The sequence below is a fragment of the Perca flavescens genome, chromosome 9 (genome assembly GCF_004354835.1).
Source record: "Perca flavescens isolate YP-PL-M2 chromosome 9, PFLA_1.0, whole genome shotgun sequence".
In the NCBI taxonomy this organism is placed as follows: domain Eukaryota; kingdom Metazoa; phylum Chordata; class Actinopteri; order Perciformes; family Percidae; genus Perca; species Perca flavescens.
Window position 1 is genome coordinate 29684036 of NC_041339.1, and position 27482 is coordinate 29711517.

The window sequence follows — 27482 nt, forward strand, 5'->3', positions numbered from 1 at the left end:
ATATGACCTCAGACACAGCTAATTCATCTCACATCTATTTCCTATCAATTATTTTGGTTTTATTTTAAAGTGCTCATATTATTCTCATTTTCAGGTTGTACCAGTAGCTAGGTCAGCACTGCTAGCTAGTTTAGCTTTTTCACTTTGAAAACCTATAACGTGCACAAAAAAGATATATAACACAATAAAGGAAAGGGAACAAGCCAAAAAGCATAATATGAGCACTTTAAAGGTTTAAAAATAGAAAGATCAAATCATGTTGCATTTGCAATGTTTATTAGTGGTGTTGACAATATATTGTAATTGTGTTGCCACCAAAAGTGTTTATGTAGATGGTAGTGTAATACTTTGCTGTAATACACCAAAATAAATCATGTCAGGAAATAGATTATATTTATATGCAGTTTTATATTAATAAATCTGTATATAAATATAATCTATTTCCTTCCCCAAAGACAGAGTTAAGTTCTAGAAACTATTAATCAATCAAAAACTATTTACCTTAACATCCCCTTTCAGCTGGAAGTAGAAAATGTGAAACTAACTAAATTTCCAAGTGGGCTTAAATGCATACATGTTTTTTTAACATTTGTAAGTGCATAATGCACATAAATATTATGGTTGAACAAGACAAAAACTTCATAGCCATGCCCCTCGAGCCTGCAATGGTCACTATACACTCTTTTCTTTGGAAAGATAAGACTTTGCAATTGATTACTTGATTCATTATGTCGGGAAATGGAGGAGGTACAGATTCAATTATTAGCAATTTCTTAAAGATGTTTTATCAATATTAATAAAGTTATGAATAACTTTATCAAGTTGATAAACACTCAAAACGGGGCACCACCCTGAACTCAGGGGCCGATAACTGATCCGTGAAGAATATAGATCTTAATTAATTTGATTAATTTTTCTCATATCTATAAAAGGAACAAAGAAGGGTGAAAATCGAGCACTGACCTGTATAACCAGTTGTTATTACAATATGTACACAAATAACCACACGACAACTTCTTGTTAAAGTCTAATAGGATTTATTTAACTTCAAAAATACTGATCGGCAATCAATAATTCTTCAATCATCAAACTCTATCGACTTGATACAATTCTAGCAAATCAAAGCAGCAAGCAAGCTTGTGTGTGTGTGTGTGGGACAGGAGGAGGGAAAAGAGGTAGGAGTAGCGGGGTCACTTGGTCAGGCTAACCACGCGAGATTCAAGATGGCGGTCGGGTGACCGCGTGAGTTGAGGCTATTTTAGTTTTAGTACAAAGGCACAAATTGCTTACTCCTAGCGCTGAAATGGCGGGGAACGCCACGATATTTCAACAGGTGTTTCAGACAAAAGGGAACTCACCACGGAGCGTTATTATGGTGCCATAATGGCATGATGACAGGACTGCTGGCAAGACCAGGTGGCCAGGTGGTCAGGTGGTGTGTGTGTGTGTGTGTGTGTGTGTGTGTGTGTGTGTGTGTGTGTGTGTGTGTGTAGGTTAGAAAAGGGAGAGAAAGAAACAGGAGGGAAACACGATTGAGAAGAAGAACAACACTTGAAATCTTGTGGAAGTTATAATAACCACTCTCTTCATTCATTCAGGGCTCTGACCTAATGTGAAGTTACGGCAGGGGTCTGAGAACGAGGGGAGTGTTTATTTCTCTGCCTCTAGTGAGCAAACAGCTGACTTCTTGCGGCGATAATAACCAAACCTTTCGTCTAACACAGGGCTACAATATAATGCGAATTCTCCGCCCCCTCGTCAAAGCCAGGCGACAAAAGCACAAAGCAAGCCGATCCACTTTTCCATGTTGATAAGAGCATTAAAATGAGAAAAAGCAATCAAGGGACATTCAGAATAGATACAAATGTGCGATTAATTGCGAATAATTGTGAGTTAACTATGATATTAACGCGATTAATCGTGATTAAATATTGTAATCGTTTGACAGCACTAATAGTAAGATAGTTGCAGCAGCAGCACTTACTCATTAATAAAACACACTGTTCTACATCTGCCCAGAACTATAAGCCTCTTACTTTTTGTGTTGCAGTCCGTTGGTTTGTCCGGCGGATTCTCCGCGGTGAACAGAAACGGGGTTAATCACTAGCCAGTGACTAACGAAACAGTTCCTTCCAGGGCAGTGGAGTGGAACAGTTTAGTCGACTTTGAAGAAAAGCAAAGCGTGATGTCCTTCCTTTTACTCGAAAAAAGGGGTTGATTACCCTCTCTGCAGATTCGGTGAGACACTGAGTTTCAGTGGCTCGTCAAGATCCCTTGTATCACGAAGGATAGAGAAACAGCTCACTCGACCAGCGAAATGATACTATTTATTCTCGTGTAAACGTTTAACGATGTGCCTTCATTCCACAACGGGGTTGCAATCGAAAAGCACTTAGGAGAGCACCCTATTGTAGCTTTCACGTGCAGTGGGTGACAATGACAAGTGGGTGACCTGAGTATTTATATCCCCGGTCACCTGGGCACGGACCCCTGCTGCGTTCAGAGACCCCTGGCCAATAGGGAATTAGAGTTCTTGAAGGTAACTTGTAGGTGTGAACTACAACTATGTAGTTTTTTAGACCTCCGGCCATCTTCTCTCATGGAGGTGTGACTTTTAGGCTATTTGAAAAGGGCGCTCACAGGCCGCATGTGGGACATGTGGTTTCCTTTGTCTCAGAGGTCACATGCTCTGAGATCTTTGTTTAAAAGATAGTGTTTTAACACACTGCTCAATTCCCAACTATTAATTGTTGCAGCTCTATGTTCTATTTAGGTCGTACAGTTCCTGGGTGTTGATTATTGTGGACACTTGCTCACTGGACTTTTTTTTACAGGGACACAAAATGGTACCGAGTCGTGTTACAACTACAATGCTGTGATAAATATAAATGTCTGCCGTGAAAAGTCATTGAGATATTTCCCTCTATTTCAAACTGACTGCCATTACCAACTGTCGCCCTACACCACTTTCATAGCATATTATGTGGAACAATCCTAATGGGGTTCACAGTGGGTTGTGTTATGATAATTTGCTATTTCAGAATAAAGTAGCTTTATAATAGATGTGATGAGATGAGGGAACGTGTCCAGTGATGAGATGAGGGAATGTATCCACTTCAGGCTGTGTGTCTGAAGTGTTGTCGTATATTGATTTGTGTCGGCCTCCTGTCAGCATGACATTAGCTTGGCAATCTCAAGCGTTCTTTAGGCTGGCTGTTTTATTGTGTGTGTGTGTGTGTGTGTGTGTGTGTGTGTGTGTGTGTGTATGCGCTCTGTAGGGGAAAAATCCCTCCATCTGCTGTTTAGGCGCCATGGATATATGCTTTGCCCTGACTCAGCACTTTTTCTTTTTAAATATGTGTGCGGGCACACACACACACACACACACACACACACACACACACACACACACACACACACACACACACACACACACACACACACACACACACACACACACACACACACACACACACACACACACACACACACACACACACACACACTTCTCAGTATTGTTATCTTGTAGCAGCCTTTTCCATCACCTCCAATGTTTCTTCATAATCAGGTTCCCATGGCTCTTGCTTTCTATCCCTCCCTCTATCACTCACTAACACACACACACACACACACACACACACACACTTTGAATAAGGGATGCCAGCAGCATCCAAAGTAGAAATGAAATTGTAGCTGGATGGATTCTGGCAATGTCTCTGCAAAGGTTAGCTCCTGTTTTAAGTCACAACTCGGTCTCCCTACCTTCCTCTGTTCACTCTCTTTCTCTAACAATGCCACAAATCACACAGCTTTCTTTTCTTTCACCTTCTCTCACCCTCTGACTTTCTGCAACAATTTCAACTTTTCTGACTAACAACACATCCACAGGATTACGAGGGTTGTTTGTTTCCTATTTGGAACCAATTGGAGCAGGACTACTTAGGGAAGTTCATTCAGAACCAAGACCTTTCTTTTTTTCAAATCAAGCCATTTCTTTACTTGCAATGTTTCTTGCTGAGCCATCTGTTTTTAAATTTCAATTAAAGGATGACTGTGCCAAAATATTAAATTTGAAATTTGAGCTTAGGACATTAACTGGACACAAGAAAGACAATATCAAACTGGAGCTTATTGTGTTTTCTTTTATCCAGGAATTTGTCATTGTTTAGTTTGTGTCTAAAGGTGAGTGAAAAGATCAAATATTAGGGTGGAAATCATATTTTAAAATACTTTTTGCTGCATAAACACAAATGTACCTTCTCCCTTATTTCATGACACAAACCACTCCCTTTAAAAGAAAATGTGTTGAAATATGACACAGTATTGATGTAGCCACTGTATAATGTCCTGCATTCCAATGAGGATTTACTGTCTTTTGGTATAACTGAAATCTTTCCAGTTTCCTGTTTTGCCTACTATTAGTGTTAAATCACATTGAACTGTGTGTTTATAATAATCATAATAAACTGAAAATGAATGTCACACTGCAGTCAAAATGTCAAAATCTAATTATTTTCATAATTTGAGTGTCTTATTTTCCATAAGAGTTTGCTAATGCGGTGACAGGCATTCTACAAGGTTCTACAGTTCTAATTGAACTAACTTTTGTTTGACTAAAATATGAAAACAGTGTGAGTTAATGCATATATCTCTGAAAGTCCACTCCAGCTGCTGCAGCAGCTGTCGCCAGGACAAAAAAGGGAGCATATTACCCTGAAAAACAAAGGAGGGACGCCAGCACTGCAAATCACTTTTGAAAAGACAAATGCTTTAGTGATTTAGGTCATACCAGCGTGGACATGTGAATGAATGATTTCTCAGCGTATTCCACTACCCTGTGGTAGTCCCATAAGACCAGAGCAAATGCATTAAATGGCAGGATACATGTTGACACTTCAGTTGTGGAGAGTCATCAAATTGCTTTAAATACCATCCTGGTGCTGCTCAGTCTAATCCATTTCCTTGTAAATGTTTGTGACTCAAATATATACCACGTAATGTCTTTGATTAGGAGGATTTATTATTTATCATCATGAAACCAGAGGAAGTGTTTGATATACTGCAGGTCTGTCAGAGTGTAAGTGGACTTAAATCAAAGCCAGAAATGGGGATAAACCTTTTTAATACTCTTTTTTTTTTTGCAACATTTAAGCTTAAAAGCAGGGTTTCCTCTGAACGTGCTGACTACTAATAACTTTAGAAAGGGCGCATTAACCCAGTACGTTAACCCTTCTCTTTAGCATTCCTGTAAACTCTTCACCACTTATCTATGGACATTACACAAACATATAAACAGTTTGTAATAATAGCCAAACTGTGAGATTTATTATTGGCCAGCTTTAAAATCGTAGCACAGAGCGTCTGCTTCAGACTATAAATTCACACTTTTAAAGATTAATTTTAAGTAGATTAAAATGTAATGAATCACATTTCCCTCCGACTTCTTCTACTATCAAACTTTGCTCTCTCTTCTGTCACCTCTGCTACCCTCTTCTCCATCAAACACACACACACACACACACACACACACACACACACACACACACACACACACACACACACACACACACACACACACACACACACACTTCTCAGTATTCAAAGTGTTGTTATCTTGTAGCAGCCTTTTCCATCACCTCCAATGTTTCTTCCTAATCAGGTTCCCATAGCTCTTGCTTCTCTCTCTCCCTCCCTCTATCACTCACTAACACACATACACACACACACACACACACACACACACACACACACACACACACACACACACACACACACACACACACACACACACACACACACACACACACACACACACACACACTTCCTCTCATCATTAACACACACTCTTTGTAATTGTCCCATGTGCAGGAGCTGGAGGTTGGTCCCCTCTCGTGTCAGACAGATACCAGTGGTTGGAGGTGGATCTGGGGAGGCGGACCCAGATCACTGCTGTTGCTACGCAGGGACGCTACGGCAGCTCTGATTGGCTGACAGCTTACCTCTTGATGTTCAGCGACACAGGACACAACTGGAGACAACACCGGCAGGAAGACAGCTTAGGGGTAACTGTTCTGTAATAATCACCAGCAAATATGTTTTGAAAGAAACGTAATCTCACTCGGATTACTTTTGTTATTACCATAATGAGGAGGACATACTGTTTTGGCCAAGATTGCTCTATTTCACTATACTAGAAAAAAAATTGGCAGTGAACATAATCCAGGTAGAAATGCAAATAAAGGCACATGTCGGTCAGCTGAAAGAACGTGATTTGTTAAAGCTTGTACTGTAGGTCAGTAGGGCTAAACACATCAGCTTGTAAAAATAATGATATTGCTTTGGACAGCAGATGTCTTTGAACAGCTATGAAGACAGCTTTGGAGGTAGTGCAGGATAAAACTCAGGTTTATTGAAGTTAAAATATATTTGGCCTCACTATCATAGACATAATTTACATGATGCGTGGGGACTGGTAGTGCCTGCAGCAGCAAGACTTCTCACCAGGAGTCTTTCACTATTTATTAATAATGGATGGAACAATGAAAGGAACCTGGTTAGGGCTCTGTCGACTGCATGGAGCTGCTGTCAAACAGTTGAACCTCTGCTGACGAGGAGGGAGGCTGGTGCTGTTGTTAGAAAGACTGCCTGGCGTACAGTCACCGCTTTGATTCCTTTGATTCCTGCCGAGGCGAAGGTGTCCATTATCATCTCCAAGCAAGACGCTGATGGAACACTTGCCAGTTCATTGTGAGCCACAATGATATACAATTATTTTGAGAAGTGTGTCAGCTCAGTGTCTAAAATGTAAATGTGACTGGAGGACTGAGACATGCATGTGGTGACTTAAATATTCTGTAGTGCAGCTGATACGTGGGCTCATGTATGAAATCCTCCCTGCAGACTGGTGAGATATCACAGCTATGGCACTTTTCCTCTGCTTTCACATCTGTATATGTTTTCGCACTCAACATCCTTATTTTCTAGCATTTTCTAGCATTCTTTAACCTAGTGCCCTTTCCATGTTTCAGTCAGAAGAGAGAATACTTGACTGCAAAATGACTGATATCCACCAAGCAAACTGTGTGTATGTCAGAATGACAGGAAGCCATGCAGGCTACCGTTGATTGAACAGCATAAGATATGATTCAGAGGCAGTCAAGCATCTCCTCTCTCCTTTATGGAAGACAGTACACCCTTCTTGTTACAGTAGCAGCCCTGAGAACAGCTTTGGATTCCGATTTGACAGGATAGGATTCTCTCACAGTGAAGGATAAAAACTCTGAAGCCTGGGAGTCATCACTAAAAAGAGAGAGAACAGGGTATGACTTCTTGCAGCTTAAAAACCTGTTAGTTTGACACTCAGCATGAAAGGTGATAAACCCAGATCAGCTCCCGGAGTGTTTTTAAAGCTCCATGTATTAGTCAGGCCAGCTTAGTGTGTCGGTTAAGGAGGAGATTTGACTGCAAAAACAGCTGTTTCAGTTGCAGCTTCTCCCTGACTTTTGATGCTCAGTCTGTCCCCCTTTGCTCTCCTGGGGTGGAAAAGAAATGAGTACATTTACTTAAGTACTGTACTTAAGTGCAATTTCAAGGTATTTGTACTAAGTAATACCAAATTGCTGCTACTTTATATTAATCCACTACAAGGCAAATTTGTATTAATTTATTTGCCAGTCAGTAGTTACTTTTGAGATGGAGATTTTACATGCAAAACATTGGTTTAATTTGCCCACATACCTACTTTCAGCCCCAACACCACCCCAGCATCCACCTGCAGGCTCCGGCCAAGGGAAAGCTACTTTATCATCACTCCCCAATATCTCATGTAAACCCAACTTGAGGTCGGAGTCTGGCCACCAAACACAATGTTCTGCTGTTATACTATACATTTCAAACATGAGTTGTCTGACTGAATGTACTTTTACTTGAGGAACATTTTTGATGCAGGACTTATACTTGTATTGGAGTACTTTACGGTGCGGTAATGCTGCTTTCACTTAAGTAAAGAACCCGAGTACTTCTTCTGCACCTGTTCTTGGAATCTTTTTCCTGCCCTCCCTCCTCCTCCTCCTCCTCCTCCTCTTGGTCTCATGCTCTACACTTCTCTCTTTCTTTGACTGAGGTCTTGTCAGAGGCTACTCGTATTTCAAAGCATGCTTGGGCAAGTATATGAGATGCTGCTCTCCTCAGCCTCCTCAGCAGGAAATGGAGCCGTTTGTTGGGTTTAGCGCACCGCTGCCCAGCCAGCTCAGCCCTTCAAAGCACTGAAGACGGCGCTGAGATCACAATTATGCAGCGCCAGGGAAGCCAATTTCACTCACGTAGCCACATCAGGACAAACTCAGCGGACACTCACTGTGAAGTATAGGGAGGTCAGACACTGGCAGAGCACATGCACACATAACCACAAATGCAGCTTGTTTCTTTTCCCTTTACCAATGTTAGTGCATGTGTCGCTCTGGGTGTGCTGTTCGCCTGTCAAGTAGAGAATCCCATTGGATTTCTACAGGCAGCTGATTGGGGAATTTTAAGAGATGCTTGGTATGGAGACTTAATGCAACTTGAAAATGCAGAAAGGTTGGGGAGGGTTTTTCTACACAAGAACTAATGAATTTTTCTTTTAAAGAATCATCACAAACGTATCTACATATTGGAGTTTTTGTAGCTTTAAACCTCTAGGACTTCAAAAGAGAGTACATTCCCTTAATTAGCAGCTTGATTATGAACGTCAAAGTACAAAAAAAGATCCTCTGTTCCTGTCTACGAAGGTACTCGAGTAACTAATTACTACAAATGGTTTACCCTCAGATCACCCCTGCTGCATCAACCAGTAAAACATGGATGGTTGAATGTAAAAATCAGGCAAACTAACATGTTGTTCTGTTGTTTCAGGCTTTTCCTGGTAACAGTAATGCAGACACTGTGGTCCAGTACAAACTTGAGCAGCCAGTGATAGCTCGCTTCCTCCGCCTGATTCCTCTGGACTGGAACCCCACTGGGAGGATTGGACTCAGACTGGAGACATATGGATGTCGATATAGTAAGTTTGATCTCTGTATTTTACTTCTTTAGTTGAAGCTCTTGGTAATCCTTTAAAATAATGAACTAATAAATCTGAAGTTATGTATCTGGTTTTTATTTTACTACTTGGGTTTATTTGATTTACTAGGATTTTCCTAGATCTACTAGAACATGTTTACTTGCTTTAGTTAAAAAAAAATAATCTTTTTCTCATACTGTCTGAATATACCCGTATTCACCCTTTGTCTGAAACGCTCCGTTTTAGCGCGTCTCCTGCCGAAAAGCCCAGTCTGCTCTGATTGGCTTGCGAGAAAAATATGGTGCTCCTTTCCAAAGGTAGTTCTTAAACCGTGGGTGGAGCTACTCAGATTTGGGGCGGTATATTCTAATGAGCCTACATGTGACATAGAAAGGGTAGCCAAATCTGAATGGCTTGATGAATTCCAGTTTGTGGGTTGGTAGGCACTCAAGATACCCAAATGTATGTGCACAAGCACTGAAAAATTGAGTTTTTCACAATAAGTCCCCTTTAGTTATGGATTGGTTTTGGCAGGACAATTAGTTGATTGGTTTATGGCACAAAGGAATGATTGCTTTATGGTTCAAACAGGCTCAAGTTCTTTTATTCATAGTTAACAGTTTTGACTTGTCACATCTTATTATGAGAATGTGTATTGGCTGTAGTTATCAGAAACTGATTGTGGGTACAGAAAAGAACAGCAAACACAGTCTTTGCTGAAGGATTGTTGGAAATATAATCTTATCTGGAGATGCTTAGGACCAAAAACCTTTGACTGTAAAGAAACCAAAGAATCCGACCGCAAATCTTTATCAAGTAAAATGTAACAAAATTGAATTTGACCAGATGACAGTCTGAATAAGCTGCAATTGGCTGTCAGTGTGCATGATTCTTTAGTCAAATTAGATGACACAATGCTGCAGGGGGGCACTTTTTACACTTTAAACATGACATCGGTTTTTAATTGGAGCTCTGAGGAAACACTGATACTGGTAACACATTTATTTTTATCTACCAGATTCACACACATTCTGCTTTCACAAGAGTAACATTTAATTAATCTCACTGGTCTCTTTTGCTGCTCTAGGCCATACAGAAGCAGAAACTAGGCCATACATACAATCAATACCTTCAAACAATAAATATACAGCCATGCACTCAAAAATATGGGCTGTTGTTTGTGAGGTTTACAGTGACCACATTGTCTCATATGGTGTTCAGTGAGACTTGAAACAATACATGACAAATTCCTCGGCAGTGAAATACAAGCGATTCCAGCATTTGAGGTCACTGCAACCAAAAAACATCCTAAATTGAATGTCAAGATTGTTCCTGTTGTGTTGTTTGCAATAATATTTCTTTGATAAGAAGTGGACAAATTCATATTCTATAGGTGTGCTTGTCTTCAAGGTACAACAGGGCTTGACGTTTTTCACAGTAACCTCTAAAACCCCACATCTTGGTCAATACAATGTCATACCTTTCAGCCAAACATTGTTCAAACTCACAGAACTTTATTTTAAATTCTCGTAGAGATTCCAAAGATACCGAAATATCAAGGCTGAGTTTTCCCCAAAATTTGTGTTTGAATATTTGACTGCAAACACACAGTAACATGCTTCAATGAACAGTTGGGACACATAATAGATGTGATACTTTCAGATAGTGCACGAAAGTCGGTGGACAACACAATTTTCTGAACATAGCCATACTAAGAAATACAGAGATAGTTTTGTGGAGCTGATAGTCTTAATTAGCTGTGTATTAACTCTTTTGGCAATGGCTTTAATGTAACGGACATTCATTACTATAAAAAAAATTACGCAATTGAGCTTTAATGGGAAAAAGGGGAAAACTGTGTGTTAAGAGGTGAAAGCTCCAGCTATGAAATTTAAAATGTAATATTGTGGTGAAATCTCAATTATTACTGTTATTGAAGAAGTGTCTCTGTTGTTTGTATAATGAAGCTCTTCCACCTCCTTATTTTAATTTCGTAGCTTCTGACGTGGCCAACTTCGACGGCAGCAGCAGCCTGGTCTACAGGCGGAGTGTGAGGCCGAGCTGGACGGCAATGGAGGTCGTCTCTCTGAAGTTTAAAACCCTGAAGAATTCTGGGACGCTGCTCCATGCAGAGGGACAGAGAGATCACAGCCTCACTCTGGTGTTGGAGAAGGGACGGCTGCTGCTCTACCACCAACAAGGTATCCCTACATTTTACAGCAGCACAGAAATGGGCTAAGAGGCAAGAAAAAGATAAAGGAACAAATCAAATTAAAGAGATTGCATTAGCAAAAGTTATATGTATATATTTATATATACTAAATTACTTACTTATATACATATATGTGCATTGTGCAAAACCTTTTGCAAAATAAATCTAAAAATCAAGTAGTGCAACTCCTGCAACCATAATGTATGTACTATAATGTAAGTATAAGTATGCAATATACACTCAGTACACATAATAATATGAATTATTAAAGTATTTAGACATTTTTATGTTCAGCCAAAACAAACCACAACATAGGCGGTGCCCTACACTGCCTAAAGGATATTTACACCAGGCGCTGCAAGAAAAAGGCCAAGAGAATCATTAAAAATCCAAACCACCCGAGTAACAGCTTTTTCTCCCTGTTGAGGTCGGGTAGAAGGTACCGGATACACCAAGCCACTACTGAGAGGCTCGGGAGGAGCTTCTACCGTCAGGCTACTAGGATCCTAAATAAGGACAATGCCTAAGACTTCCTTCTTTTTGGCCATCATACATACATAAACATATATTTATCATCATCATTATTATTATTATTATTATTATTATTATTATTATTACCGTCTTTAATGTATAAATGTAAAAAATCTGACAGGATTACATTTCACTGGAATTTTATTTTATATGACTTCATTTGACAAATTGATTGATTGATTGATTGATATACATACGTACTTACTGCAATCTCCTTGAAAAATATTGTATCTTAAAAACCAACAGCATACAAAGCCTTTGGTGTAAGCTGGCTGAAACTTTGGATATTTCAGTTTAGTTTTTTTGAAGTTGGACAACTTTTCCGGCAAACTCTGCAGCTTTATCTATCTGTTCATTCATTGCTCTGAGTAAATGTCAGCTAAACGCCTAAATCGTACAGTGTAATTACTGTATTCACTCGCTCAGGCTCCAGAGCATCCACCCCGTCTCTATATAAAGAATTTAATATCTTGCACATTTTTGTGCCTACAATGAAATGGAGGGAGCTTCAAGTCTGTCTCCGTCCATCTGGTGGATTGCTTGCGTGCTTGTCAGATGTGGTTTCTAAGATACCACTGATCCAATTTCGAGGAAACTTAGGGGAATTATGCTTCTTTCTGCTTGTGCTGATTAGCTCAGTACAGTGTTTACTTGTTTATCCATATGTCGCAAGCAATATCTCAGACAAAACTAATCAGATTGAATAAACTTGGGGAATTGGTGCAGTTCACCATTGCAGGCGTGCAGTTACAGGTCAATGACTGTGGAAGAGGACAGCATCATTTGTTGGGGGAAAACATGTTTACTTTTAGTTTTTCCCAGACCTTTTCCTCACTTTCCCTCAATGAACTGCGCCTCTCTCTTTCTTGCTCTTTCTCTCTCGGCTTGACATCCGCTCTTATATTTTCTCTCTTTTAATCTATGATGGATGTTAGCAACATGCACTATGGGTGAACTCTGTGGAGCACAGTGGGCTAGCACAGCATAGCATGATCCATGGCCTCTAACTGCACATAAGGAGCACCGTGGAGGCTCTGGGAGGTAATTTAAGTGTGTGCAGTGACAAGGAAGGAAAATCTGTCACATTTTATGCATTTTGTTTCAGTGATTAGCATGGGAGAATTGTTCCTTGGCTTTTAGCTTTTACATTAGGGCTATATGCACTTCACCTGTTGAATCACACGCTGCACTCTGATTTGGAAATTGAGCCTCCATTCTGTTTAAAGTAAGCTATGGTGCAGCTTAAGTTCATGCTTTTTTTTATTTTTTTATTTGTATTTTGGCTGGCATTTATGACTTTCTTTACATACCTGACATTAGATATGGCATGAAATGAGAGAGACATGGGGAATGATATGAAACGAAGGTCCCCTGAACCAGTGATGTTATGATCGTTGCACCTTAGTCCGCATAGACAATTCAACATCAAATGTAGTTGGAAGAAATTGCTGCAGTGGAAAAGTTACAGTGGTAATGGCATTTCAAGGTTGGAATTGAGTATGTATAGGTATCTACAGTTGCATGGTAGTATTATAATGTTGTTTGAAGAAAGCATCCTTTATTCAGAGGATGTACATTTGCTGTATTCATATATGTTTCTCTTTTGGTTTCCTTCCATCCTCCATTCTGGTCTTAACCGCCCCCTCCGCTCCCTATCTACATCCCTACAATAACAAAAAACGTCTATTCCCTTAAGTTGATAAGGGGTGGAAGAGTATAAATTCCCTGGTGGTATTGTCTCTCTGTTGCCAGAAGAGAGGCGTTATCTGCAAAAGCCATCAGTCTGACATCAGCTCCCTGAGTGACTCCTGTCACATCTCCCTGCTAGACCCGTGCTGATAGTCAACAAACTGCTCAAAGAACTCCAGGTAGCCGGGAACGGAAATAAACACTGCTGTTTTTTTCCGTTGCTGAGATTAGATTGAGCTATGATAATCCAGTGATACAGCCAATAATAAAAGAAAAAGAAAAAAAAAACTCAATCACAGCGTTGTCACTGCATGCTTCTCTCTCTGGCTCTTGTTGTCTCCCTGCCTCCCAGCCTGGCTGCCCCCTTTTCCTTTCTTTTTCTGCCTTTTCTATTTTCCTCTCTCTCTGTTGTTATTTATCACAGCCTTTCTCATCCGTCGCCCCAATTCTGGCCCTGCTCGATTTTTTTCAGAGGCGATTATTTGCCTTTTTCCATTGCATGCTCTTTGTCTTTCTACCTCTCTCTTTCACCACCCTCCCCCTCCCCCCTACCCACCACTCAACACTCTCCCTGGAGTTTGCCGACTGCAGACAGTGTAATTTAGATCAATAGCTTGGAGCATCCACCCTGAGTCTCAGCATGCTCCTCCACAGTCAGCTGTTGGCTTAAGAGAAGAGAAGCTGAAACTCGGGAAGCAAAGATAAAACCTGAAGATTTAGATGCATTATATTCATAGCTCCAGAGCTTGAGCTACTCTCTGGGGCTCTTCATACTTTATCTCTCCCATTTGGCAACCTGCTCCTGTCGGTCCCGGGCCTCTTTTTAACAGTGATGCATGTCTGGCTAAGAGACAGAAGAGCTAAAGATGGCTAATGATAGCTAACATTGAGCATCAGGGATATGTGTAGCTTATAAACACACAAACATAAAGAGCTTGGCTGGAGCCGATGTGTTTTTGTTGGACATGGTGTAACTTCCATTAGCATAAATTAATGATGAATGAAAACAGAAAGACAGGCATGTATGCAGTTTAACAAACAGATAAATTCAACAGTGAGACAGTTAGGCCCTCTCTATCTGCCTGGGGCTGTCCAAGCAGTTGGAATAAATTGGCTGGCTCATTAAGATTTATGTCCCCTATTCAAAACCATCTAATTTCCTCTCTGCTTTACATTTATCAAAATGTCAGTTTGCTCTAATGTAGCCCACTGCCTCATAGTTCAGTTCAATTCTGAACTGTCAGGGAAGCTGTAATACACAGCAGTAAATACACTGAGGGCTGGTGTGTCCTGCTCCAGTGCGTTCTGGATGAGTGGTGTTAAGTATTGCCGACTAAATTAGGATGGCATCAGAGAGGCGTGCAGGGCAAGCTGCATGCTAAGCGGAATCCTGTGTTTTCTCTGTATAGGGACATGCTGTGGTTGGATTTTGGTTGCTGGGTGTGTGTTAAAGTGTGAATACATATTTCAAATGTTACAGTAACAAAACATAAGCATAATCACAAATAGTTCCACTAATCGCACAGAGCAACAAAAGCTACAATCAGATCTTCCCCGAGGCATCTCCAGAGTCCTGTTAAAAAGAGATGATTCTCTTTGGGCAAAGTGTGCCAGTTGGCAAAGAAAATAGAAGACAATGAATCATGGTGATTACTGTTGCACTTGCTTACGCTATTCCACTTTTTCTACGGTGAGTAAGCCTCTAGGAGTTTGTAGGCAGCCTCTCTATTTTTGGAAGAGCCTGAAATTGCTAAGATTTAGGGACTCTTAGTGTAACACACTCCACTGCTGTATAATAAGTTGCTGAGTGCTGATTTCTTCTGTGTGCAGCATCAATACAGTTTGAATCTCAGAATAAAAAAGATGATAACTTACACTCATACGTACATAGTCAAGGGGATGTCTATTGTTTATCAAGGATCCCCATTAGTCATCACCGTAGTGAGGACTATTTTTCCCTGGGTCCAACACAACACAAATATTAAAAAGCAAAATACATATTTCTCAAATCAGAACATAAAAATCATGGTAGCATGCCCTAATTTAATAAAAACAAATGCACAGTAGCATGTTTCATGTTATAAAAAAAAAAAAAACAGTGACATAAAATCAAATTAATAATAAAACTAATGGTCATTATGAAGACAGTGGGAGGATAAAATGACAGAAAGCTTGTGTACTTTTTATAGTGGATAGTAGAGAGGTGACAGAAAATAAGGGTAGAGAGATGGATGTCATGCACTTTGTTCTGTTTATAAAAAATGCTTTGGCTACATGTTTTTTTGATCAAAACATCATACCAATAAAGCCCCAATGAAGTGAATTGAAGAGACAGAGAGAGACCTGACACATCAGTTCCCCCATGAATAGCACTGTACTGTTGTCTTTTTTCCCCTTGTTTAATGGTAATGCACTCAACTCCCAAGAGTGTCTAAAGCTAAGAATTGTTTTTTTTTTACAGTCAAGCTGTATTTCAAATAGCACCACATGACGCTGAAATGCTGAAACAATTATGACAGTCTGTCTCCCGTCATTGACCTGTCATTGTCGTCCTTCATAAACAGATTTCGAGCTCGAGCAAAGAGCCATAATGGAACAGCCGACAGAATGTGATAAGGTGATATTGCCTCAGGGAGATGTCTGGAAAGGTAGACTCCTGGAAAGTGGAAAGTAGTGTTGAGCGCAGACTGCTTAGCTTAAAGACAAGAATATCCAATATTAGTCTACTCGGAACGGATAAATCCAGCAGTTATTGCAATGTAACACAGCTGCGCTCCTTCAAGTTAGACTATAAAGACAACGGCAGTTTGTGTGCTCTCAGACTGAACCTTCAGCCTCACAACTTCCTCACAGGCGAGGAGAGGAGGTGTGACGGGAATTAAGACTGACAGAGAGTAATAAATAGCGAGGGAGTTTCAGGAATGAATGTTAAGTGTTTCTATAATTGTTTGCCCTCAGACTTCTTGTATCGATCGCCACCTCTCTATTTCTACTTATTCAAGTTGGAACCAAATACGTCACCTTATCAAATGACATTAACGGAATAGTTAGACATTTTTGGAAATGTTATCAACTCTCGTATCTGTGTGCGTATAAGTGTGGAGCTGGAGCCAGGAGGCGATTAGCTTAGCTTAGCATAAAAACTGGAAGCAGGTGGGGAAACCAGAAGCATGGCTCCATCTGAAGTTCACAAGTATACATACTGTAAAACAAAAAGGTTCCCGGCTGCCCAAAAAAAAAGATATGAGTTAACTAAACTTGAGTCATTTCAAAGTGGGCTCTTGAGTTGTGAAAATGTAAAACTAGCTGAATTATGATCAATAACGTATGCAGTACATTTACCTTAAATAAAAGATAAAAGTTGATTAATGTTTTACAGCATACCAACACTTCTAAAGCTCACAAATGAACACATTGTATCACCTTTTTTTTAAATCTATGTACAGCAATCTAAAAAACAACAATTTGTCTGTTTTTTTAAGTAACGTGCAGTTTCTTGGTGAACAGCAGCTCCATCGAAAACCACAAATAGTTGTTTGTACATTTCTGTTTGTGTGCGAAATGAACAAATGAGATAGAACAGAAGCTTTAGAGGTGTCATTAGGTGTATTTCTTAACTTTTGAGAAAACCAGACTAGCTGTTTCCCCCTCTTTTCAGTCTCCATGCCAAGCTAAGCAGCGGTCGCTGTCGATATCGATATTTTACTAATTGTTGTGCATAACTTTTTTATACAATATCATATCATGATAATGCGTTGCAGCTCTATACCCTCTGTTTCAAATATTAAGGTAAGTATTATTCTACCATATTATCATGATTAGATCAGCAACAACCAGGTTTGGGAAAAAAGTCTTCCTTTAATTAATTTAATTAGTTGAAAGTGTGACACTCAACAACTAGACTGCAGTACTGCCAACATCAACCCTGTAAGCACAGCTTCAAACAAGTAAGATAAGCACAAACAAAATACAGAAATAATCAGAACATTTTTCATCTAGGACTCCATCCAGACGCTGGTTGGGAACATGGTTTTTTTTTTATCTATGTATCCTTCTATGTATCTATATATCTATGAAGAAAATGCCCTCCATAATTAATGACTTTGTGTATTTCGCTCCTTCTGTCAGCAGAAACTCTTTTCTCTTACAACACATTAGGGGATGCAGAGATGGATCCACTAATTTGGACCTGCTGGTGTTGGGTCTTTCTTTAATTATTTCCTGCTGTCATGTTGCAGCCTCATCATTTACCGTGCTCGGTCCTCCTCCCGGCCAGCATGCAGATATGAGCGCTCTCTAATTAGAGAGGCTGACACCAGTGACCCGCTACCTGTTTGAAGCAAAGATGAAAATATTCCACTGAAGCGGCAACGTTTCCACGACTTTTTGTTGTGATAAATCAAAGATGAACCTTCCTTCAGGGTTTCCAACTGCCAGCAGAAAAGAAAGTATTTTTAAAAAGGATTTCTTCAAGCATATTTGTCCTTGCTGACCCTGACGTGTTTTTTGAGGTAGTAGCCTACACCTCAGGAAAAAAGTTACTCGAGGAAATGCACATAAGAGGATTCCTGCATTAGCTGGAGTCATTGCTCAGCCACCATCAACAACAACAAAATTGATTATTTTTCACATCCCCGACTCTCTTGCAGGTGTGAGTTCAACCTCTGGCGGGCAGCTTCTTGTTTCTATGGGGAGTCTGCTGGATGACCAGCACTGGCACCATGTAAAGCTAGAGAGCCTCAGCACTCACCTCAACCTCACTGTGGATAAAAACACTCATCAGGTTCACATACCAGCTGAGCTCAGCCACTGGGACATTCACCAGGTGAGAGAAACATTTCAGCACACAAACACGCATGGTTTAAAGTGGGACTGCAGTTTTGTCTTTTTATGGAATATGGCAGCTATGGACAGCTTGAGTTCATGTTGGTTGCAATACTGAGCATACTGGAGCAAACTGAGTCTATGAGTAAAGAGAATGTATCGAAGATAAGATACACTTTATTGTCCCAAAAGAAATTTGTCTTGTGCAAAGGTGCTAACAATAGCTACATACAAACACAGTCATTACTTGTCAATCATTCAGTACAAAACAGACAATACAATACATGACAGTATTTATATAACAAGACAAACATGTACTTATTCATCCACTTGAGAGGGTATGTCCTATTATGCACATGCCCTATTATAAAATAAATTGGGGTATTGCACTAAATAAAAGAACACAAATTGGATATGGATATGAATAGGTGTTTTTTTTATCCATGTCAAAACTTAAGAAGTCTCGCTTTGCCAGACCTTCACCCACAGAAAGGTCTGGCTAGTCCACACAGCATTCTGGGATGGGAGAAAAGCATGCTCTGGTTTATTGGCATTTCTTTGAACCAATCACAATCGTCTTGGGCAGCGCTTGGCGCCGGACGCAGCCACGGTGCCGCTGCAAAATTGCCTCAACAAGGAACTTGTTAACCATAAATCGACCGGAGTTTAAAATTCCAACACAAAGAAAGCGGAACGTAACGGACATCCGGCCGAAAAGAATGAAATCCAGCGACCAATCCCGGAAGTGGAACGTCGTGGATTTGGACTAAAACTTAAGTAACCTTTGAATCCTAAAGGAGTCAGTGGTTACTTACGTGTGTTGTTTTCTTGTGCAGCTAAGTCTGGGAGCTGTCCAGGGCCATGGACTTCAGAAACCCATTCTGTCCAACAAGAACTTCCATGGCTGCCTGGAAAACCTGCTCTACAACAACCTCAACCTGATACACCTGGCTAAACAGAAGAACCACCAGGTGTCTGTGGTGGTAAGCTATTGTGTTTCTGCATCTTTGGATTATCATTATGGAAATCTGCCATTCAGTGTTCACCATCTCATGATCCTCGTAAAGCCTTGTTTTTGTCCTGTAGCTTCTCATTATAATCAATTGCTGCCATAATGAGAAACAATTGAACTCAAGTTTAGTTTGATTCAGACTCTGTGATCCTCCTCCCAACTGTTTTCTCCTCTCCCTTTTTCTGCATCCATGTCATTATTATGCTAATGGACACTGTCACGATTATTATTGTCATCACCAGTGTCATCACTTGCACATTTTTGGAGTTGCAAAACAAAGAAAAGCAAAACCCAGAGAAGAAAAGTCGATACTTAGAGAAGTAGAAGAAATTGCAGCAGGAAGGATATGGAGAATGAAAATGAGGAGACAGGGAGCAGGGAGAAGAGCGAAACCGGCACTTTCTGATGTATAGTAGTCACAACAAAAGTTTATTTAATAAGAATTTTATGTTAAATACATTTTCAGTTTACATTTGTTATAGGAGATTCCCCTGAATACATTATACTAACTATATTATATATCCATTGTGCTGAGTATCTTTATTTCCCTCCATAGGTAATATAGTTTTTGTAATTTGTAATGAAAATTAAAATCATGCTTCAGAACATTGGATCGAACTTTTCTGAAAACAGTTCCTCCATTGAATCATTTCCCCGATGCAATGGCGGGATAAGGAGGTGTTAGACAAATAAAAGTGAAAGTCAGTGCAAGCGCTGTGTGACCCCGATGCTTCCGGGGCTTTTTTGTAGCTTATTTTAGCTGCTCAGCTAATATCAATATGGTAATACAGATGTCCTTTTTCAGAGAGCTGCTGATGAGACCTCTGTGACATCGAGTCAAACCGAGTCAGCCTCTGCAACCAATGAATATTCATTTTTTATTATCTCTTTCCTAATCATTTCTTTCTTTCTCTCTCTCTCTCTCTCTCTCTGTCTCTCGCTCTCTCTCTCTCTCTGTGTCTCTTTCTGTGTCTTTCTCTCTCCCCCTTCCTTCCTCTCTTTTTCAGGGCAATGTGACCTTTTCTTGTGCTGAGCAAGTTTCAGTCGCTGTGACATTCACCGACTCCAAGAGCTTCCTGCAGTTGCCGGGACTGACATCGTGGTCATCAGGGCTTGTTTCAGTGGCGCTGCAGTTTCGCACGTGGAACAAGGCGGGGCTTCTCTTGACCTTTGACCTCCCGCAGGAAGAGGGTTCAGTCTGGCTGTACCTGAGTGAGGCCAGACTCCGCCTGCAGATCACTAAAGCTGGCAGGGCCCAGTTGGAGCTCAGCGCAGGTCGGTCCAACCGTGATTTTGCAGGTCTGAATCTGTTTACGGCGTTTTTCCGTTGTGTAACAGAGATGTCATAACATGTTCTCATAGCTCAGATTTAAACATAAACATAAAATGCCAGCAAATTAGAGTAACGGCCTGGCCCGTAACGGCCTGGCCGGCAACGTGCAGCGTAATTCTTCCTAATTTATGGTGTTATTTAAGTAATTAAATACAGTATTGAGGGAAAAATCATCTGGAAACATTTTAAATTCATCACATTGACATTAATGTGTACCTATTCTATTATTCTGGGTTACAGTATAACCAACTGAAACAACAACAAATTCTAAATTGGGATTTTAAAAGAGCCTCGCCAAATTTGTTCTAAGCACAAAAAAACATTGGAACCAGATGTATTCCATAGCATCTTAGTTAGCCGTTTTGCATGCGCCTCATTTTGCGCTCTACATTGTACAAACTGTTCATTCTTGTGAGGCGTGTGAAAATGAAGTAAAAAATCAAAATCTAAATCTTTTAGTGTGAAAGTTGTTTCTGGGCTTTTACTGTAAACAGTTTTCTCAAGGTCCACTTACTAGCTTTACTTTACTTAAACCTCATGTCACATGTCTTCCTCAGTGGACAGTTTGCTCAGTTGTCATCATGTTACCTAAGTACGGAACTTCGGTCACATGATAAGAGGTGGTCATATATGGTGGAAAGCCAAACTCGGCCTGCAGTGGAAGATTGTGAGATGTGGTTGGAAGTAAAAAGCTCCAATAAAAGCTAATAAATGGACCTTGATTTAAGATGTTTTGATATAATCAAAATGTTGCTTCTGGCTCATTAAAGTCTCGAAATGTCATATTTCTCCAGGCTACTGGCAGTAATTTAAGTATAACACTGAAACTTATTCCATAATTAAATCACAACTCTAAACCGCTTTATAAACAAAAAAAACGGAGTCATGACTCTGATTTGCAGCCAAACCCAGACAGCAAACAAAATAAAATCATAGCTCATATAGTCAAATAGTGAGTAAAAAAAAAAAAAAAGTTGAATTGTCTGTGTGTGCATAAAGGCTCAGGACTGAATGATGGTCAGTGGCATTCTGTGGAGCTGACCTCCAGGCAAGATCATCTGAGCATCACAGTGGACAAAGATGAAGGAGCCACCGCCCACACCAGCATCCTGCTTCCTCTAAACACAGATAGTCAACTCTTCTTCGGTGGTAAGAAGACATAAAAAAAAGATGTGTTATGTGTACTGTTTCTATCTGTTTTTGTAATGTGTTAATTGTAGCTATCTGCCACCTTTGAAATTGTACCTCAAGAAGACCTGAAGATGGGAAAACTGCTGACATGGACATTTAGGACTGGTTATATTTCACAGAGGTACTCGGGTAATAATTATCATCTCCAGATCTACTTTGAAGGTTTAGTGCCACCCAGAGAGGGGATGAAGCCATAAAGCTGCTTAGTCCCTCCCTCTCCACTCCCTCCTCCTCTTTCCTTTCTCTTTTTTTTGAAGATTCCTTTCTTCACATTATCTTTCTTCTCCCCTTTTTTCAAGTTACCTCTTTCCCGGTTTCCGTTTTTCTCTTCTTTCCTTCCTCGATGCATTCCTCATTCCTTCCCTTTTAATTTATCTCAAGCTCTCTTTCAATTCCCCCTCTCCTGTCTCTGCAGTGCTTACTCTCCTTCCAATTAGTCCACACATACTCTAGCTCGCACAAATAAAGGGCTATGTCTGCTGTAGATGCAAACATTAACCCACTAAACACATCTCACACATCTCTTAAAATGATTGTGGCCTTTAACAGCCGCTTTTCCAAACACAACATAAGTCACGTGGTAGTTCACCTTTAAGATTAAGGATCAGTTTTTAAGTGATTTTAATCCTCAAAGTGAAACAGAATTTCAGAAGCTTCCCCCTTGAGTCAATGTCACTGCCATAAGGAAAACGGCTCCAACTAAATCTTCTTTTGAGCTCCTAATATTTAAAGCGACAGTAAACAGTGACTCATCTTTCCTCCCTCCTCTGCTGGGAGGTGTCGAACTGTGTGCCTGATGGGCTGTCTGTAATTAGAGCTACGCAGAGCCCGGAGCAGTAATTCTGTATATGGCCACAGATTGCCACCATCCAGGATCAACCTCAAGCATGAATCTCTGTTGGATAAGAAATGGAGCTCATTCACATGCTTTGGCGAAGAGTGGTTTTATATGACAGCCACCTCAGGTCTGCCTATGCAAAGGGCTTAAATGAAGGTAAACAGAGAATCAAAATCAGTCTCATCAGATATTTTCCTCTGGAGAGAAACCAAACAGCAGCTAGATGCAACAGTGGAAGAAGTAGAAATACTTTACTACAAGTAAAAGTCATGCATTCAAAATTGTACTTGCGTAAAAGTACAATAATTTTAGCATCAAATATACTTAAAGTACACAAAGTATGATAACTCATTATGCAGAATGGCCCATTTCAGAATAATGCATATTGTAATATTGGATTATAATGATTTATACATTAATGTGAACATCACTTTAATGTTGCAGCCTACGATAATAGATCAATTTTATTTGTTGATTATATTTTGTATTGTTAATCTCAATGTGCAAAGTAGTACAGTAACTAAACGTATCAAATAAAAGTAGTGCAGTAAAAAGTACAAAATATGTCTCTGTATTGTAGTTGTAGCACTCAATATAAATGAATTTAATTCCATGTTTATGGGTAGTCCTACCAAGAAAACAGCACATAAACAAATACCCAGCTGTAGGCCGACCATTAATTGAGTGTCGTGTGTTTCCTTCCTCAGGCTGCCATGTTCAGGAGAGCAGACAGGAGTGTAGGAACCCCTTCAAAGTGTTTCAGGGCTGTATGCGTTTCTTGACTCTGGATGGCCAAACTGTTGACCTGATCAAGGTGCAACAAAGGCTGCTGGGAAACTACAGCCACTTGCAGATTGATATGTGTGGCATCATCGACAGGTTAGTCTCCAGTAGTGTACCATCTGATTTTTCTTTTTTTTTAACTGCTTACTGTGTAGGCTGTTTTTAATGTAAAGCACTTTGGGTTTATGTGTAATGAAAGGTGCCATACAAATACAATTGACATTGACATTGCAGTTCACATGCACACTGTGTGTTGGGCTGATTGCTCCCATTAACTTTTCTGCCGATGTCCCTCTGCTTTGTGTGTTGATTTGGTTCAAAGTGGTTTCCGCAGTCGATTTGGGATGTGTTAAAACAGTGATAGGAATAAGTAAGTACTGAGTAATTTATTTTCATTTTGCTTCGGGTTTGGACCTCTTTAAAGGAAGTTGAGAGCCCACGTGCAGAAAGAAGCACTTATTGTCTGCAAATCCTATGATCCTACTAACAAGTATCAACCAAAAGTCTGGCGTAGCTTAAATAGCTTATGTAGAACGCCACTGAACTCCTATACTATAAATTTGGCCACTCTAGTGTATCTTTAGTCAGTCTCACATACATTGTACTGCTGCCATAAATACTCACTATTATACCAAACCTGCCGCTGAAAATAGTACCCAACAAATACGCCATTTACTTTAAAAAATAAATAAAAATGAAAGAATAAATTCATGATGCATTCGTTTGCATACATTTTTTGCATACACTTTCAATAGTAACAAATGGGCTGAGAACCAGATAGACAAATGCCCTGTTGGTTCCGGCCTTTTTATAGGCTGTTTTGATAATAACAATATTATAGAATATTGCTAGGTGTCTTCTTTAACTGAGCTGTTTGAGAGATACAGAGATACAAAGGAGTAAAGTGGGGAGGCATACTCAAGACTCAGCAACCAGAACAAAACGAGCACAGAGTATATTCACGCTACCAAATGATGAAGCAATTGGCTGGAGCATCCCAGTGGCTGTCAGTGTGGACAGAAGGTAGTGCCTTGGACAGCTCTCTTGCTGTTGACTAACTGCACATTCAGGACCTTGGACAGCGCTGTAGCAGCATCCAGACTCTCATTTCAGAGTTGACTGCATTTTCAGGCATATTTGTATCTTTGTAAACCCATTCATATAACATAGATGTATTTACATGTGCTTTATAATGGGTGCATTTTTCTGTACAGCATACAAGTTCTTAACAATTCTCAGTGTGTACTCAGATAGAAATAAAATACACATTCACTATTAAGTATTGCTTTTAATAGGTGCCCCTTACATTATAATTAAGGGGATGCAAAGAACATTTGTGATTTCAAAATATACTATCTGGCAGCCTGCTGACTGGGGCTTTTTAATCAAGTAAAACATCTGGGGGAGAATATTTCCTATAGTCCACACTCCTCCTTCTACACACACTTGTTAGTTTCCAAATCTGAACAATCTCTCTGGGGTGGCTAAATGACTTGTTTATAACACGGAATGAAAAAGATCATGTTGAAAAATCCCTCCCTGAGGCCCAAGATAAATCAGGAATTGAAAAGGGAGCACCAGTAGCCATTTATTAATCCAAAACTCACATTCTTGGCCACTTAGCGCATCAGCTACACCTAACTGCCTTCCTGAAGAGAGATGGAAAGACTTACTGTAAGTGCTGCTAAGTGGATTAATTAGCACTGAGAGGCAAATGTATTTCATCTCCTCGTTCACTTAAGGTGATTATGAAAGACAAAATGGGAAGGAGGTTCTTCCTAAGTCATCATGGAGTGAATAGAAGTTAAGTATACCCTAATAGAGCATAGCTATACAATTAGGGATTGGCAGCGAGCTTCAGGTCCTGCTACTGATTAATGCTGGGTTCTCTGTTACGATGGTCAATGTTTCAGATTAGAAGATTATAAAGTTATAAATTCTAGCTGGGACTAACTGAAGTTCTAGGAACTGGCTTCCAGGAACAAGAATCATACGTCATGATGTCACAACGAGTATTGTATGTAAACCTCATGGAGGAGGACACAAGAACTGACAAGGATGCAAATTTACAAAGGCCTAAATCGGTTTGACATTTTGGGAAATACACTTATTTTCTTTCTTAAGTTTCTTTCTTAGTTAAATTAATGTAAATGTGTAAATAAATAAACAAAGAGTGATACCACGATCATCATCATCTGTCAATTGAATATGAAGCTAGGATTTGCCTAGCTTAGCATAACAACTGGAAACGGGGAAAACAGCACCTTTTAAAGCTTAGAAACTGAGGTGCAAAAATGACAAATTGTGTTTTTTTTTTCAAAGGTATTCTGTGCCAGAGTATTTTTTGGGGATTTTCAGTCTTGGATAATTACTAAAATTTTTGGACAGCTTCAAAATCTGACATGGGAAATGTGTCGAGGGAGGGGGTTTCAGACTTTGTTTGAACAAGCACTTTGTTTGAAGCATACTGACACCTTTAGAACACACTTGCTTTCCAAGGCTATGAAGTCTCTGAACTTACTACTCCCTCCTACCGACCTCTCTCCTCACTGTGTGTGTGTGTGTGTGCGTGTTTGTGTGCGTGTGTGCATGCATGTGTGTGTGTGTGTGATAGATGAAACAAGATAGATGAAACTGTCTGAAGGCAGTAATTCTGACCTCTTTGCTTCTGTCAGGTTCCTGACAACTTAATAATACACCTTGTCAAAACACACACACACACACACACACACACACACACACACACACACACACACACCACACACATTCATAAATAAAAAGAAACATAGGTCACCAAGAGATCCAGTCTTCTTGTTTTGTTTGACTGCCTGTGTATCTGTCTGACTGTCAGCGAATTCATGACATGTTTGTTGCTCCCTGTGACCAGAGAATCACACATACCCACATCTTCCACTTCACACTCCTGTGTCATCCCCAAACTCACCTGTGTGTGTGTGTGTGTGTGTGTGTGTGTGTGTGTGTGAGATGTGGCAGCTTACCCAGAACCAGGTGCAGAGCAGACTGAAAGCATTAATATACATATCTTTCCTCTCTCTCTCTCTCTCTCTCTCTCTCTCTCTCTTTTTCTCTCTCTCTCTCACGCTGTTCAGCAGACAGCAGTTATTTGAAGTCTTTGTAGGACATCCCAGTCTACCTGTCCAGTAATAGTGTGTAGATCGGGGGCTGAGCTGTTGTGGTTTAGCCAGAGGCAGTAATAGAAACCAGGGGAGATTGGACGCGAGCCCTGTGATCCAAGCTAAGTTCTAGGACACTGTCACACCGCACTAGAAACTTTTAGATAAGCTACAAAGTCTTTTCACTCCAGTTAATCCAGGAGTCCTGTGATCTGAGCTGTGGTGCAGTATGCTGTCACATTGCATTGCAAATTGTTAGTCAAGCTAGGAGCCCTCCAGAGATTTGGAGGACAAAGTGCTTGCAAAATTTGAAACTTTCTAGCCCCAGCAAGTTTTATAGTAGATTTGGTAATACGGGCTACAATGCAGTTCACCGTTTGACCCAGGCTTGTGTTTCTGAATGTCTGTAATTTTCTCTCTCTGTGTTCCTGTTTGAGGCTGCATGCTCCGTTACTCTGCCAACAGCAAACTGGGTGTTGAGACAATGGCAAAAAAACTCTACCAACGCTGCAGAAAAGAGTGGCCTCCTGTGACAGTAGATGGTTTTGGGTTTCCCAACTTTTGCCGAGTGCAGTGGGACTAGGGACAAAGTAGATGATGAAAAATCCAGCAAAATAGACAGACACAGATACAGTATTTGTCTCTTTTTGTCAACTCTTACAATGAAGAAAAAAAATGTTCTCGTTGATTCTGGAGCCTGAGAAGAAGTGGCCTGTTGGTAAATTGTGGTATTTGTATGTGATTGGCCTCCAATTCGGATTCAAACGGGTTGGATTCAAACCCATGGCCGCTGCCAAGGACTCAGCCTACATGGGGCAAACACTCTACTGGGTGAGCTAGAGGTTGGCCGGGTTTAATATAGTTTAATCCAAATGTTGATGATTGGTCATATTAA

General features: G+C 40.2%; 1 protein-coding gene across 1 annotated transcript in view; it reads left to right on the forward strand.

Moving 5' to 3' along the window:
- The window catches only part of LOC114560969 (contactin-associated protein-like 4), an 85244-nt gene that overhangs the window by 24403 nt on the left and 33359 nt on the right, over positions 1–27482 (forward strand). Inside the window, exons 3-10 of the mRNA XM_028586602.1 lie at positions 5869–6062; positions 8893–9040; positions 11038–11241; positions 18122–18297; positions 19133–19279; positions 20316–20583; positions 21641–21790; positions 23378–23549. Coding sequence (XP_028442403.1) covers positions 5869–6062; positions 8893–9040; positions 11038–11241; positions 18122–18297; positions 19133–19279; positions 20316–20583; positions 21641–21790; positions 23378–23549 — 1459 coding nt within the window. The remainder of the gene's footprint in view (positions 1–5868; positions 6063–8892; positions 9041–11037; positions 11242–18121; positions 18298–19132; positions 19280–20315; positions 20584–21640; positions 21791–23377; positions 23550–27482) is intronic.